This window comes from Dendropsophus ebraccatus, chromosome 1, assembly GCF_027789765.1.
Source record: "Dendropsophus ebraccatus isolate aDenEbr1 chromosome 1, aDenEbr1.pat, whole genome shotgun sequence".
Lineage (NCBI taxonomy): Eukaryota > Metazoa > Chordata > Amphibia > Anura > Hylidae > Dendropsophus > Dendropsophus ebraccatus.
In genome coordinates this window covers 111,220,437-111,238,072 of record NC_091454.1, presented here as the reverse complement: position 1 = coordinate 111,238,072, position 17,636 = coordinate 111,220,437, and the positions used below count along the sequence as shown (strand labels likewise).

At 44.1% G+C, this 17,636-nt stretch overlaps 1 protein-coding gene across 1 annotated transcript in view; it reads right to left on the bottom strand.

The window, feature by feature from the left end:
* The window catches only part of MAPK12 (mitogen-activated protein kinase 12), a 97,358-nt gene that overhangs the window by 42,432 nt on the left and 37,290 nt on the right, over nucleotides 1-17,636 (bottom strand). The window contains exons 3-4 of the mRNA XM_069976803.1: nucleotides 11,144-11,202; nucleotides 2,230-2,341 (exon numbers count right to left, since the gene is read on the bottom strand). Coding sequence (XP_069832904.1) covers nucleotides 2,230-2,341; nucleotides 11,144-11,202 — 171 coding nt within the window. The remainder of the gene's footprint in view (nucleotides 1-2,229; nucleotides 2,342-11,143; nucleotides 11,203-17,636) is intronic.

Here is a 17,636-nt window from a genome sequence, read left to right as displayed (position 1 = left end):
ATCATCGGGCCGTGGAATAGGCCCAGTAAACGAGCGGTGATCTAGCAGATCGCCGCTCGTTTACATCATTGATTGGGCCCTGCTTGGCCCGTGGAATAGGACCCTTAGGAACACTGCTATTTAGCAATGCTGTTGGAATAGCTGGCCTATACATTTTAACATTGCTAAAGGTGCTGAATAAGCTGATACCCCTTTAAAGATAGAAGGGTCATGAGAAAATTACCTATGGGTTTTTTTCAAGTTTTTATGTTAAACATATCTTCCATATTATCCTTTTTCTATACATATTATAAAATAAAACATGAAGTTTGCATATTATAAAATAAACATGAAGTTTGCATACTTTAGCAGTCTCCTCCTTGTCACAGGCAGATAGATGAAAGGGGGCACAAGTATATAGATATTATCTTTGGCTGGTCTCCTCGAGATCAGTGATCTGCCTGCCACTGTTGTCTGCTCGTTTTCTTGGCTACCATCCACTGCTCCCCTCCTAAATCGGTGATTGGGCTGGTGATCTCGGGAGTACTGGCTCTCCTGTCTTTTCACCTTGTGTTTACGTAATCTGCCTGACTGATCGCTCTCCACAACAGCCTTCTATATATCTGTGTGTGGGGGGACAGATGTATTATGCAGCCTCTGTCCAAATTACTAGCAGGACCTGTGATCATGTGATTCAAAGGTCCTCAATATTCAGAGCAAGTGCCAAACAAGAAGCAGTAATGTGATTACAGCGAAGTGAATGACTGTGTATGTATGACTGTTTATGTCAGAGCATGCGTATGTATGAGATTGTGTGTATGTCTGTAAATCCCCTATTCCACGGGGCAACTTTGAGGAGCAAACAAGCGCCATTAGCGCTCGTTTGCTCCTCGTTCCCGCGGGGAGGCTGCCCGGGTGATCGCTAGATCGCCTGGGCAGCATCCCATAGCATACAGCAGCGGTCTGCTGCTGCCGCCGCTTCTATTCCACGGCGCGACGGCAGCAGATCGTTGCTGTAGAAGTCGTTTGTTTTTCGACATTAACAATGTCGGCTGATCATTGCCTTCTATACCACGGGACGATTATTGGCCGTAACGGCCGATATCAGCCAAATACGGACGATAATCGTTCCGTGAAATAGGGCCTTAAAGCGTGACTGTCATTTCAGGGTCATTTTTCTGAAAACATTAAATATCAACAGTACAAGCGATTTTAAGAAACTCTGTAATAGGTTTTATGTACTAAAAGTTTCCTTCTGGACTGAAAAAGCAATCTCCCAGCCTGCCCCCTCACATCAAATGAAGCAGGATTTCTGTCTCCATTATGTGGCTATGGAGAGGGGAGGGGCTGTTAGGAGTGACTGAGCACGGAGGATTCCTGCACAGCACAACACCCTGCAATCTTCTCTCAGTAAGTTCATAGATAAGCACTGACCTTTCTGAAACCTGAATCCTGCGTTTTAGGTGCCCAGACAGTCTACAAACAGCTGACCTTCATGTCACCTCTTCCTGCTCATCTCCCCCAGCCCCTCCCCCCTCCATAAGGATAGAATGGAGAGAGCAGAACCCGACTTCACTGGCTTCTCTGTAATGAAGACGTGTTTGCCTGATAATGCACAGATAAGAAGTCGGGGGGGGGGGGGGGGGGGGAGGCTGGGAGATTGCTTCTTGAGTACAGAAGGAGGCTTTTTTGGCTGATGAAACCTATTACAGAGTTTCTTAAAAATCGCTTATACTACTGATTTCTGCAATAAAAAAAAACATGACAGTTACGCTTTAAGTGTGTGTCACACAGCACCAGAACCTCTGACCACAAAGTGACCTTACACTGACTGATTGTAATTGTTGCATAACAGAGCTCTGACTCCTGCTAAGCATGCACAGCAGATAATATTAGCAAAAGTTAATAATATAAGTAGCCTAATTGTCCACAACCTGCATGATGAACATGAGTGCACAAAGGACTGGGACCTCCCATGTTAGGTCTCTTTTGAACAGAGAAAAGACAAAATAACAGCATAAGATAGACAGCAGCTCATCTCTGAGAACAAAAGAATGGAGCTGCTGACATCCAACATGCCCAGTCCTTCTCCCACCCAATGTTTATGGGGGCCTTTATGCAGATTCCAAGCAGTCCAGGCTACCAAAAAGTGACCAGTTGCCACTTATCTTTAGATCAGAGTTGTCCTGAATAGATATGGCAATATGGATGAATGATCACTGTTTTTGCAATCTCAGTAAAATTACCAACCTTTAACCCTCTCAAGATCTGATATACAAGGAATTGAATCCGATCTTCTGACAGTTTCTCGTGTTTCATTATTTTTCCCAGGTCGGTGCCCATAAAAGGCATAACCAAGTAACTGTTAATAAAAAAAAATTATGTATAAGAGGAAGTACACACAAAATAATGGCATCAGTCAAGAAAAAGCTTTGTTTACTCGTAGTAACTACTATTATATTTACTTATATATAAATATTGCACAAAGAAAAAACAAACATTGCAGCAGCAGATGGGATTACCTATAAAAATACAAAGTTTTTATATCTCATTTTCAAAAGTGTCATATTCCTTTAGTCCATGCAGCCAATTATCATATTCTTACTCACAAACTATGACGCTATGAACTAGGTCAAAAACACATAACCCAGCTCGATGGGTTTTCAGATCCTTATTGTTTTTAACACATCTTGTGGACCTCTACTATATTATACTATGTTCACATCTGCACCAGAGTGAGTCCAAGACCTCCACAGCAGGCCTGCAGCAGAATAATTCAGCAGACTGGCTGGCTCAGTTTGTTGCTGCTGAACAGAATCTGCGTCAGAGTTCCTAGACGAAGCGTGTGACGCAGATGTGAACCTAGTCTTACAAATTTCAATGAATGGCAAAACATCAGCTCACCGTTCGCACATGTCCAGTAGATTGTTAGTTCAGAAGACTAGGAGCAACATGGACAATTGATGCGGACTGTTACTCGAAAAGTCAAAAATAAAAAAATGTTCAGTCCACAACTCCAACTCCCAACTTTATTTATAGAACATATTCAAAACTTGTGGTAACAAAACAATAAAAGCACGCCATGCGTTGCTAGGACAAAGTTTCTTAATCATGGCAAAGATACTATGTGTAGTTACAGCCTTAAAAAACATATGATATGTGACATCTAAGTGTAGAAACGCCCCAAACAGTGGGAGTAAACCCATAGCCAACCACATGACTCACTCACAGAAATTGACAAGAAAACCTGGAAAAATGGATCGGATAAGAAACTCAAACATAAAATGAATGAGTTTTATGGTTTAATCTGTTTGGAATCTTGTATCAATGCTAAGGATTCAAAAGGCCTTCCTCTTTCAGTAAATAATTGTTTATTATTTGTATAGCGTAAATGGACCTAGTTACTACCCTGCTGGGGTTTGTTAACCCTTTCTATGGCACAAACAGTCAGACAAGATACATGCCCCTGGTGGCAATCATGAAAATGCTTAAAAAGGCCACAGATAGACTTTGTAATGGGATCCCAGAAGTATGCGTGAACCTCCAATATGTTCTCTGATCCTAGTCTTAAAAAGGAATGGGCTTCTTTCTCTGGAGAGAGGGATATCTGGCTATTCCAGTGTTTTGAGACTCGCAATTGAGGCTCCACGGACCCCTTCTTTGCATATTCAAATTTTGTAGGGGACTATCAGTGAAGACTCGTAAATGAGTACTCCATTGGAATTTTTTCGCTGTTCTCCCTGAGTTCAGTGATAGTTGTGTTTTGTTGGTCTATTTTTCATTGCCCCCCCCGGTAGCCAGAATCCTGCTCCACACTGACGAGGGGCAAATACCCCGAAACTGCAGTCTGTGGATGGATGCCTAGCCTTGGTAACCCTTGTCTTATTTCGTTATACTGCTGGTGGAATAGGGCCATAAGAGGCATTGTCCTCACAACACGTCACTGTGCTTTTATTCTATTGTTACCACAACTTTTTAATATGTCCTATAAATAAAGTTAGAATTTTTTTTATGGAGCTGTGGACCGAACATTTTTTTTTTAGTCTTACAAATATTGCACAATATGACAAATCTTGCTGGTAACAGCTGGATGCAGATTAATATAGATAGAACCACACACACACACCATGCATTTTCAGATGCTGCCCAAGAACAATTAATCAGTTTTATTATAATAAACTTCTTAAAATGGGTACTCACTACTCAGGCAAAAATGTATTTTTCTCTAATCAACTGGTATTAGAAAGTTTTATAGATTTATAAATTACTTCTATTAAAAAATTCTCAAGTCTTCCAGTACTTATCAGCTGCTGTATGTCCTGCAGAAAATGGTGTTCTCTTTCCAGTCTGAAAGACTTGGAAGACTGGAGATTTGATTGCCACATCTACGTCGTACACACCTACTTGTGATGCGGGACGAATAATACATTTATTTTTACTTCCGGTCATGTGTTCGCCGTGTCACCGCATTGACGTCATACGCACGCATCTGTGGTGCGGGATGTGTGCAGTCGCAGACTCCACTTCTTTTGTAGAAGTAATTTACAAAGCTATATAACTTTCTGGTACCAGTTATTTTATTGGAAAAAAATTGCCACAGGACCCGTACGTTTAATACCATACGGTCAACCACGTTTTCGTGTACGCTTAAGAATTTTTTTTAAAAAAGGGTTTTTTTTTCCGATAAGTCAATAAAAAACGGATTCTGACAAATGGCATACAATTCTCCCCCCCCCCCCCCCCCCCCCCCCCCCATTAAAATGGATACATTAAACGCACAGCAGAAACACAGTGTGGCTCTAACCTGAAAAAAAAAAAAAAAAAAACTAAACTGCTTTTTCTTGTTCCCCTAGAAAACTGGAAGCAGCGATTGTTTGATCACCTCTGTAAGGCTTTGAATAAACTTAGTATTTCACTGTTCCACTGGCAGCAAATTAACCAACAGGCAGCTGCCTTTGGCACACCTGGAGGCTTTTTACAGGTCCTCAGGTGCCATAGTGAAACCCCTATCCTTTATTTATTAAAAACAAAACAAAAACTGTATGCCCCAATTGCATCACCTAAGGGAGTCATGGCAAACTCTGGCTCGTGGGCCAAATCTGTCCTGCGGTGCCATTATTTTTGGCCCGCCAGGCAATTCAGAGTTTGAATTACATCTGGCCCACCATGGCTACTATAAATGAGACTATTGGGGAGGGCTGGCTACTATATGAGACTATGGGGGGAGGGCTGGCTACTATATGAGACTATTGGGGGAGGGCTGGCTACTATATGAGACTATTGGGGAGGGCTGGCTACTATATGAGACTATTGGGGAGGGCTGGCTACTATGAGACTAAAAGGGACGGCTGGCTATTACATGGCTATCACATGGGTTGGGGTTTAATAATATCATAGCAATTTATCATGTCATTTATCATAGTGCACAGTGCTGGGAGACTCACACCACTGAGTGACAGGACCGCCACATTTGCGCTTCAATAATCATCAAGGTTGGCCAGTGACTTTGTCCAATTTTTTTATTTTTATTTTGGCCCACTGTGTATTTAAGGTTTGACACCACTGATCTAAGGGATTAAACAAATTAAGAAAGTCTCTGATCAGTGTCCTGATGCCCAAGTGGTGTTTGGGGAGGGGGAAGAAAGAAAGAAATAAGCACATCAAAAACGGTCTTCTAAATTGGTGTTGTAAAAAAAGACTACATAGCTGTTAAGGTGGTAAAACATGAAATAGTATACAATAAAAGTTGCCGCATTATACAGGTATGTGCAAGTGGAGAGTATATTTCTAAACAGCATACAGAAAGAACTATAAAGACGTAGAGAGATAGTGTTTGTATTATCCTGGAAACAAACAGCAGGTTTGTATATATAAACCTGCTGTTATGGTGTTTTAGTGCTCTTTTTGCAGATTCTAATAGGGACTGGTTAGTAAGCATGAAGCTACGGATTGTTTTCTGGAAAAACAGTAAGATTAAGATTAGGTTGCTTGGTGCATTTGGGTGTTCCTGTATTAAGAATCTGTGCTTACTGAGCCAGGAACCTTGCACAGAAATAATTATAATTAGGAGTCACTCCAGAGTGGGTGGGTGAACCAATAACATCACATTTGACCACAGTTTGTATGTGGTATTGCAGCTCAGGTTTACAAGTGAGGTGCAGTTTTCAGAAGCAAACAACTAGGTTTTTCTAATCCTGGATAACCCCCTTTAAAGGAAATCTAGCAGCAGGTTAAAAAGCATTTAGGTGAATGATACAGTGAACTATGACATTACATATGAGCTGGAGTCCCTCTGCTCTGGCAGAAAGCTCTTACTGGAGGAAGAATGTTATGTCAGTGTATCACATGCTATAACCCCATCCCATTGAAGAGAAGGAGGGCAAGTGATCCCCGACACAGAAGGTGGGGGCCAGGAGCAGGGAGCAGTGCCGGAAAGGACTCTGTTCAAATGATCTTATGCTTCCAGAGAGGGTGAGGTCACACAGTAAGCGGTAAGTTGATTTTACAAAGATAGAAAGCTTTGGGTGGAATACTAGTTAATGCAAAAATGATTTTGGAGGGGAATACCTCTAAGTTTCATCTACATGTAAATGAAGGTGTTTGGTGCACTAGGGGCATTTCTTTTCCTGCACTGATCCATCCAAAGGTACTGCCAAACGCCTACCAATGAATATTCATCTGGCTGGCATTAATATACACTTAATATAACAGCCTATATTAAACAAATGAACATGTAGAGGCACAACCCCATCATACATACACATTATAATATATATTTTTGAAGGAAAAGCACTGTACTTTTCAATGAAGATAACTTTAAACTAGTCCTAACTTTAAACAAATACACTCTATACCAGGGGTCCTCAACTGGCGGACCGCGGTCCGAACCCGGACCGCGGAGGCCAGCTGTCCGGACCCCTGGTCAGACCTCCTAACCGCCCCGGATCCGGTCCGTCCCGGGGCGGTTAGGAGGTCCCGTTCCCCACCGCACTGCCTCCCGCCCCATAGGCGTACTGTCCGTAGATGTCAGTACGCCTGTGGGGCTGGGGGCAGTGTCGGTCCGGCCCCCGGCTGATACGCGCTCTCTGCGGACTTCCCGGGGATTCCCCAGCAGAGCGCGCACCACAGACCTCAGTGTACGCTGCCGGCCTGTCCTTCCCGGAAGTGCAGGCCGGCGGCGTACACTGAGGTCACTGATGCGCGCTCTGCTGGGGAATCCCCGGGACATCCCTACAGAGCGCGTATCAGCCGGGAGCCGGACCGACGGGAGTGAAGAAGACAGCCGCAGCGGGGAACGAGGTGCTAGGTGAGTTGTTTTTGTTATTTTTTTTTCTGTCTGGGGGGCATCTACAAGGGGAGAGCGCACAGGTGGACTATATACTACAGGGGGGACCTCACAGGGGGCTATATACTACTGAGGGGGCTATATACTACTGAGGGGGCTATATACTACTGGGGGAGCGCATAGGGGGCTATATACTACAGGGGAGACCTCACAGGGGGCTAAATACTACTGAGGGGGCTATATACTACTGGGGGGAGCGCACAGGGGGCTATATATTACAGGGGGGACCTCACAGGGGGCTATATACTACTGAGGGGGCTATATACTACTGGGGGAGCGCACAGGGGGCTATATACTACAGGGGGGACCTCACAGGGGGCTATATACTAGAGGGGGACCTCACAGGGGGCTATATACTACAGGGGGAGAGCACAGGGGGGCTATATACTACTGGGGGGAGCTCACAGGGGGGCTATATACTACTGGGGGGGAGCTCATAGGGGGCTATATACTACAGGGGGAGAGCACAGGGGGGCTATATACTACTGGGGGGAGCTCACAGGGAGCTATATACTACTGGGGGGAGCTCAACGGGGGCTATATACTACAGGGGAGAGCACAGGGGGGCTATATACTACTGGGGGGAGCACACAGGGGGGCTATATACTACTGGGGGAGAGTGCACAGGGGGGGCTATATACTACTGGGGGAGAGTGCACAGGGGGGCTATATACTACTGGGGGGAGCTCACGGGGGCTATATACTACTGGGGGACAGTGCACAGGAGGCTATATACTACAGGGGGAGAGCGCACAGGGGGCTATATACTACTGGGGGAGCAACAGGGGGCTATATACTACTGGGGGAGAGCGCACAGGGGGGCTATATACTACTGGGGGAGAGCGCACAGGGGGGCTATACAATACTGGGGGAGCAACAGGGGGGGCTATATACTACCAGGGCAGTCACCCCCTTTGTACCTAATATCAAAGGCCTGGTGAGAGAGAAAAAATGCCAGTTTTCCCGCTAATAAGCAGCAATTCTGTATATAAATAGTTGAACGTTTGTGACAAAGTAACAAAACACGTTTACTACTGATGTTCAGCTCGGACCTTCACCTGACAATAGACCCCGGTAAGTGGACCTTCACTACAAGTTGTTGAGTACCCCTGCTCTATACATTGCTAATGTGGTAAATGACTATTCTAGCTGCAAATGTCTGGTTTTTGGTGCAATAGAGGCCCATTTCCAGCAACTATCACTCCAGTGTTCTAATGGTACAATGTGTTTGTTCATTGGCTCAGAAGGCTAATTGATGTTTAGAAAACCCTTGTGCAATCATCTTCACACATCTGAAAACAGTCTAGCTCGTTACAGAAGCTACAAAACTGACCTTCCTTTGAGCAGATTGTGTTTCTGGAGCATCACATTTGTGGGGTCAATTAAACGCTCAAAATGGCCAGAAAAAGAGAACTTTCATCTGAAACTCGACAGTCTATTCTTGTTCTTAGAAATGAAGGCTATTCCATGCGAGAAATTGATAAGAAATTGAAGATTTCCTACAACGGTGTGTACTACTCCCTTCAGAGGACAGCACAAACAGGCTCTAACCAGAATAGAAAAAGTGGGAGGCCGCGTTGCACAACTAAGCAAGAAGATAAGCACATTAGAGTCTCTAGTTTGAGAAGCAGACGCCTCACAGGTCCCCCAACTGGCATCTTCATTAAATAGTACCCGCAAAACACCAGTGTCAACATCTACAGTGAAGAGGCGGCTGCCGGATTTTGGGCTTCAGGGCAGAGTGGCAAAGAAAAAGCCATATCTGAGACTGGCCAATAAAAGAAAAAGATTAAGATGGGCAAAAGAACACAGACATTGGACAGAGGAAGACTGGAAAAAAGTGTTGTGGACGGATGAATCCAAGTTTGAGGTGTTTGGATCACAAAGAAGAACGTTTGTGAGACGCAGAAGAAATGAAAAGATGCCGGAAGAATGCCTGACGCCATCTGTTAAGCATGGTGGAGGTAATGTGATGGTCTGGGGTTGCTTTTGTGCTGGTAAGGTGGGAGATTTGTACAGGTTAAAAGGGATTCTGAATAAGGAAGGCTATCACTCAATTTTGCAACGCTATACCATACCCAGTGGACAGCGCTTGATTGGAGCCAATTTCATCCTACAACAGGACAATGACCCTAAACACACCTCCAAATTGTGCAAGAACTATTTACAGCAGAAGCAGGCAGCTGGTATTCTATCGGTAATGGAGTGGCCAGCGCAGTCACCAGATCTGAACCCCATTGAGCTGTTGTGGGAGCAGCTTGACCGTATGGTACGCCAGAAGTGCCCATCCAACCAATCCAACTTGTGGGAGCTGCTTCTAGAAGCGTGGGGTGCAATTTCTCCAGCTTACCTCAACAGATTAATAGCTAGAATGCCAAAGGTGTGCAATGCTGTAATTGCTGCAAAAGGTGGATTCTTTGACGAAAGCAAAGTTTGATGTAAAAACAATGTTATTTCAAATACCAATCATTATTTCTAACCTTGTCAATGTCTTTACTCTATTTTCTATTAATTTCACAACGTATGGTGGTGAATAAGTGTGACTTTTTATGGAAAACACAAAATTGTTTGGGTGACCCCAAACTTTTGAACGGTAGTGTATGTATGTATGTACGTATGTATGATGGGGTTGTGCCTGTACATGTTTATTCGTCCCTGACAGGGAATCTGTCAGCAGTTTTTAAGGACTCAAAACTTCTAACACTTCATTAAAAAAAGTGGCACCCTGGCAAGAGAAAACTTTTGATATATTGCGGCAATTATATATAAAATAATAAAGACGCTAGCATAGTTATTATTTTCTCTCTAACAGCAGCAATAAATTAAAAGTTGTTTAGATCTGACTCAAACTTCTTACAGCTCCGGGCGCCACCATGCGTCGAAACGTAGTGCCGACTACGCCACGAGCCGGGGCGTTCCTCCGAGCTCCCAGACACTCCCTCCCTGCTTTGGCACGCCTCCTATATTCTATTCTAAGCTGTGCTATTAGTTCCTACTTCACCTTGCTGCACTATGTACAGGAATGTCACTAGTATTAGAACTGCAAGTCCCAGTGCACCCAATGGTCATACACGTCAGTCCAGTGTATTACCATCGGGTGCACAGGGACTTGCAGTTCTAATAGTACTGACATTGCTGTACATAGCGCGGCAGGGTAAATCAGGTCATACATTGGACTGACATATATGGATGATCTAATCGCTGTCTGTGTATTCCATTGTATGACCTGCTTTACCCTGCCGCACTATGTACAGCAGTGTCACTACTATAAAGTACCATAGTTATGCTGTACTATTGTAGTAATTAGTCTCTTTCACCTTCTCTATTGTGACCTTCAGAGAACATTATAAAGTTTATTTCAACAGGAACAAAAAGGTGAATAAATTGCATTCCTACTCTGTAGTCTGCGATTTCAAGATTTGGGGAGTTGACAAGCCTCACCAAACTAGCATCCTACTGATCTAAAACAGTCAAAATTATAGTGAATCTATAAAGGAAGTGAAACAGAAGTTGAAAAATACGGGGTATTTACCAGTATCCAGAGTTTCAGTAGATCTTATAACCTGTCACAACTTGCTTCTGAAAAGGAGGATCACTGTAGGGCCTAACTGAAAATATGTTAAGTATGTAGCCAGAAGGGATTGAAAATGCTGACATTTGTCAGCCAATTGTAAGATATTAGAGAGGTGCAAACAATTCCACACATCACGCTGCAACATACAAACTGGCATATAAAGTGTTTCTATACATCATGCCAAGTTCTCTTTCCACTAACTTAAAATTAAAGCAACTTTTCGGTAGAAAAATGTAATGACTTACAAGTCTGTGAATTTCTCCAGTGACAAGTCGGGCGTAAACACATCTAGTAGGCCAATAACCTGCAAGAGATTGGTACACATAAATAACAGTCTATTTGTCTGAGCACTTATGTCTGCATCTACAGTGCTACCAACAGTGACAAATTGTTACTAGAAACAAAATGTTCAACCATCCACATGCTTATAGGGCAAAGGAAATGAAAGAAATGATGATCGAACATAAACATTGTTTATACCTGTGTGTTCACAAAAACAGAGAAACTGTAAGTAAACATTAGCATTTTGTCAAAAGAATTCTGGGATTCAATGAGCTGTCATCGTCTGGTAACATGCTAGAATTTTACACAAGAACATACGATGATTATCAATGAAACCTGCTCATTTCAACAGGGGCCTATCAGATCCTTACGAGAGAAGTATAACCAGGAAACGGAAGAAAACAGTTTACCAGGTTTTAGTTGCACACTGGTGCGTTTACACGTACAGGATCTGCAACAGATTTTAAGTTGCAGATTTCCTCAAAATCTAATCTGGGCCATCAAATCTGCTGCGGATCCAATAGGAAAGAAAACTACAAGCCCTCACTGTCTATTTCCCAACCCATTTGAATCCACTTCTGGCTTTGGAACAAAAACTGCAGAGGCAGTTTAAAAAAAACAAAAACAAAAAAAAACTGCTGTGTGTGAAACCAGTGTAAGGGTGCCTTCACACGTACCGGATCCGCAGCGTATTTCACGTTGCGAGTTTGCAGCGAAATCCGCTGCGGATATTGGTATAGTGAAAGCCTAAGGGGTCACATACCCGCAGCGTAATTTTCATGCTGCTGCAGATGTGTGACCCAGCACCTTTAGCCCCCCGCATCCCCGATGCTACATTACCCTGCTTTACCGTACAAAAAAAAAAAAAAAAAAAATAGGAGAGCGAACTTTACATCTGATAAAATCATAAATATGTATCGTTAAAAAGGAAGCACAGATGTTACTCACGCTGAGGAGGGGAGTTTTGGAACGCTCCCCTCCACCTCCAGGTTCTCCTTCAGAAAGATCTCAGCAGGCATCCAGATCAGTCTTTGTTTCTTGTAGCTACCTTTCAGCATCTGGAGAGAAACACTGGGATTCCTGTATCGATTTCTCAAGTAAATTAAGGGTTCTGTATACACTTTACTAGGTTTAATTCATAGCCCAACGCGTATCGAGATATCAAATCTCTTTCTCAAGGACAATGTTCAACAAACACACATGCAAGCTTAAAAAGCCCTCCCTTTGCTCCTCCCTCTCATGACCTCATACTGGAACCATTTTACAAAAAAAAACAAAAAAACAATGTTAAAAAAGTATAAATACATAAAAACAATAAAAATCTCTATTCTTATCAATGTGGTTACACTCTTTCCAACATTTCATTTAGACCATTTGGTGTTAGTGTGTTAAGCTTAAAAATCCAATAACTCTCTTGTTTGCATAACTTTGCAAATCTATGTAACTGGCTTTCTATTCTTTCTACTGGATACACTTTTAGCAGGCTGGCGTCGGCATTGTGGAACTGAGCAAAATGCCGTGATACGCTATGCTTGGCAAATTTGTGTACTATGTTAAATCTGTGTGTATTTACTCGCTTCCTCAGAGTCTGACACGTCCTACCTACGTACTGTAGGCCACAAGGGCACTCCAGTACGTATATAACAAAGTCACTGCTACATGATAAGAACTGTGAAATTGCTATTTCCTCTCCTGACACCTTACTTTTTAGCATTTTTGTTTTGTTAGCAATATTCGGACAGGTTTTACACACTATTTTTCCACATTTGTAGATCCCTGAATTTTTTTAAAAAACTCCCATTTTTAGATTTTTGGGGGTTTTAAATTGGGATAAGATGGAGCTATCAGTTGTCCTAAAGTTTGAGATCTTCTAAAAATCATACGTGGGCCCTGGGTCACTGCTTCTGTTAAAAATGGATCTCTTAAAAAGAATTTTCCAGGTTATTTTCAGAATTTTTTCAATACTTCTATGGTTACTTGTGAACTTAGTAATAAATGAGACTTCTTTTTTCTCTCTTTCACCTTTTTCCTCTATTCATTACCTGTAGCTTTCTATCCAAACCCTCTGCTCTTTTCTTTGCTCCTTCAATAATTTTTTAGGGATAGTTTTTTGGTTTAAATCTTTCTTCCAGTACTTTGGTTTGTTCTTCAAATACTTCCTTTTCTGTGCAGTTCCGCTTTTTCCTTAACATTTGACCGAACGGTATATTAGTTTTCCAGTCCTTCTTATGTTCACTGTGATAGTGTAAATATCCGTTCGCGTCAATAGGTTTAAAATATGTTTTTGTATTAATTTTACCATCCTTAATATAGATATTCAGATCCAAAAATGAAATTTCAGTATAGCTATAATTTTCTGTGAACCTCAGGCCCCATTGGTTATTATTTAAAAAAACTCATAAAATCCATCAATTCATCTTTAGTACCTTTCCAAAATATTAAAAGATCTATAAATCTTCCATAAAAATTAATATATTTCATAAAATTACTGTTGTATACAAATTCCTGCTCGAACGCTCCCATATATAGATTTGCGAAAACTGGCGCGCATTTCGCGCCCATTGCGGTCCCGAGATGTTGAATAAAAAAACATTTGTTTTCAAAAACAAAATAATTATTTTCTAAAATGAACTTTAAACTAGGGCTGGGCGATTAATCGAATTAATTCGATTAATCGTCCAGAACGTTGAAATCGATTTGATTTTTTGTGAAAATCGTAAATTCGATTTTCACAAAAAATCATTTCGGGCTGCGGTGCCGGGGAGGAGCTGAGAGAAGGGGGGTTGCGGTGCAGGCCGGCGGGAGAGCCGTAGAGGGGCGGTGTGGGTGAGCGGGGAGAAGATGCTGGAGAGGGGCGGTGCAGTGCCGGCGGCCTCCAGCCACTGACAGCGCCGCCGCTGACCTGCCCCCGCCCCTTCCACTGAGCGTCCCACTCCCCTCCCGGCCAGACATGGAGGTCCCGGGTCTGTGGAGGAGGAGGCCGCAGGGACTACAGTAGGTGGTGATCGCGGCGCTGCTCGTCCTGGAGCTATACAGCGGGATTGGGGGGCTCGGTGCAGACCCCCGTTCCCGCTGTATAGCTCCGTGACCCGCAGCTATGCGATCACCACCTACTGTAGTCCCTGCGGCCTCCTCCACAGACCCGGGACCTCCATATCTGGCCGGGAGGGGAGCGTGTGTGTGGAAGTGAGAGGAGGAGATGTATGTGCCCTCCTGCTCCAATCACCTCCAGCTGCACCAGTCACCCCCCAGTCCCCTCAGTGTCCCCCCAATCCCCTTATTGTTCCCTCAGTGTCCCCCCCCCCCAGTCCCCTTCAGTGTCCCCCCCCAGTCCCCTTCAGTGTCCCCCCAGTCCCCTCAGTGTCCCCCCCAGTCCCCTCATTGTTCCTTCAGTGTCCCCCCCAGTCCCCTTCAGTGTCCCCTCAGTGTCCCCCCAATCCCCTCATTGTTCCCTCAGTGTCCCCCCCAGTCCCCTTCAGTGTCCCCCCAGTCCCCTTCAGTGTCCCCCCCAGTCCCCTTCAGTGTCCTTCAGTGTCCCCCCCCAGTGTCCTTCAGTGTCCCCCCCGTCCCCTCATTGTTCCATCAGTGTCCCCCCCGTCCCCTTCAGTGTGTCCCCTTCAGTGTCCCCCATTGTCCCCCCAGTCCCCTTTAGTGTCCCCCATTGTCCCTCCAGTCCCCTTTAGTGTCACCCCAGTCCTCTCAGTGTCCCCCCAGTCCCCTCAGTGTCCCTCCAGTCCCCTCTAGTGTCCCTCCAGTCCCCTCAGTGTCACCCCAGTCCCCTTTAGTGTCCCCCATTGTCCCTCCAGTCCCCTTTAGTGTCCCCCATTGTCCCTCCAGTCCCCTTTAGTGTCCCCCATTGTCCCTCCAGTCCCCTTTAGTGTCCCCCATTGTCCCTCCAGTCCCCTTTAGTGTCCCCCATTGTCCCTCCAGTCCCCTTTAGTGTCCCCCCAGTCCCCTTTAGTGTCACCCCAGTCCCCTTTAGTGTCACCCCAGTCCCCTTTAGTGTCACCCCAGTCCCCTTTAGTGTCACCCCAGTCCCCTTTAGTGTCACCCCAGTCCCCTTTAGTGTCCCCCCAGTCCCCTTTAGTGTCCCCCATTGTCCCTCCAGTCCCCTTTAGTGTCACCCCAGTCCCCTTTAGTGTCACCCCAGTCCCCTTTAGTGTCACCCCAGTCCCCTTTAGTGTCACCCCAGTCCCCTTTAGTGTCACCCCAGTGTCACCCCAGTCCCCTTCAGTTTTACCCCAGTCACCCCTCATCTATACCTGTACTACTACACCCCTTATCCACTATACCTCCACTCCTACACCCCCTATCCACTATACCTCCACTACTACACCCTACGTAGATGGAGGCACAAACATGATTTCCTATACTATATGGGGCCTCTGTTACACTGGAAATCAATACAGTTGTTGTCTAAAATATTAAAATAGTATCTGATGCTGCAGGGAGAAAATGTTCTGTTTATTTGGCAAAAAAGGAAAAAAAAAAAAAAAAAAAAAAAAAAAAAAAAAATCGAGATTTAAATCGAGAATCGTCAAAAAATTTTTTTTAAAAATCGAGATTTTATTTTTTGCCCATATCGCCCAGCCCTACTTTAAACCATTTAAAATAAATTGTTTCTGATTATCTGGCATTAAAATATCTTCTTTCAAAACCTGGCTTACTGCTGTAATTCCTTTATCGTGTGGTATATTTGAATATAACGATGCTACAGCTAATGTAACAAGCAGGTCTCCTTCCTTCCAATTCACATTTTCCAGTTGGGATAAAAGATGTCCTGAGTCCTTTAAATATGAAGGCAAAGTAATTACATATTTTTGTAGCAATCTATCAATGTACTCACCCAAGTGACTGCTGAGGGATTCAACCCCCGCAATAATGGGTCTTCCTGGGGGACATTTCTGGTCTTTCTGCAGCTTTGGAAGAAAATAAAAATAAGGAACAGACGGATTTTTTACCAATATATACTCTTGTTCTTTTGTGAGGGCTCCCATTTTTTTGCCCTCTTCCACTAATCTTTTTAGGTTTTCCTGAAATATATCACTAGGATCACTATCTAATTTTCTATAATATTTTTCATCTATTATCCTATATGTCTCTTCTAGATAGTATTCTTTATCCATTAGCACAATCCCCCCTCCCTTATCAGCTTTCTTTATCACTATTTAGATGATCTTTTAATATTTTGGAACGGTACTAAAGATGAATTGATAGATTTTATGAGTTTTTTAAATAATAACCAATGGGGCCTGAGGTTCACAGAAAATTAGAGCTATACTGAAATTTCATTTTTGGATCTGAATATCTATATTAAGGATGGTAAAATTAATACATATTTTTAATATTAAACATATTTTAAACCTATTGACGCGAACGGATATTTACACTATCACAGTGAACATAAGAAGGACTGGAAAACTAATATACCGTTCGGTCAAATGTTAAAGGGAACCAATCACACACAAATTGGCCATAAAGATAAGGAAACGTGCTGGTACATCAGCCAGCACGCTTCCTAACCATCCCCCTGTCCCCTCCGTCCCATGAACATTCAGCCCGCAAAGTTAGTTTAATAGTGTCCCGCGCTGTATGCAAATTACCATGTAAGTAGTCAAGGTGGGCGGGCGGCTGGTCAAGTAGTCCCGGTGGGCGGGGGCTTCGTCATGTAGTCACAGGCTCCTGGGCCGCCTCCGGTGCTGTAATCACGCCCCTCCGGGCGTGTTGTAAAGCGGCTCCTGGTGACGTCACTCGGGGGGGCCGGCATTGCACGTCGGCCACGCCGACGTCTTTACTAAGCTGCGCATGCGCAGTGCAGCCTGAGAAGACGCTGCTGTACTGCGCTTGCGCGGCGTAGTATAGCAGCGGCTTCAACCACTGTACTGCGCACGCGCAGCTTAGTAAAGACGTCGGCGTGGCCGACGTGCAATGCCGGCCCCCCGAGTGACGTCACCAGGAGCCGCTTTACAACACGCCCGGAGGGGCGTGATTACAGCACCGGAGGCGGCCCAGGAGCCTGTGACTACATGACGAAGCCCCCGCCCACCGGGACTACTTGACCAGCCGCCCGCCCACCTTGACTACTTACATGGTAATTTGCATACAGCGCGGGACACTATTAAACTAACTTTGCAGGCTGAATGTTCATGGGACGGAGGGGACAGGGGGATGGTTAGGAAGCGTGCTGGCTGATGTACCAGCACGTTTCCTTATCTTTATGGCCAATTTGTGTGTGATTGGTTCCCTTTAAGGATAAAGTGGAACTGCACAGAAAAGGAAGGATTTGAAGAAAAAACCAAAGTACTGGAAGAAAGATTTAAACAAAAAAACTATCCCAAAAAAATTATTGAAGGAGCAAAGAAAAGAGCAGAGGGTTTGGATAGAAAGCTACAGGTAATGAATACAGGAAGGAAAAAAGAGGAAAAAGAAGGTGAAAGAGATAAAAAAGAAGTCTCA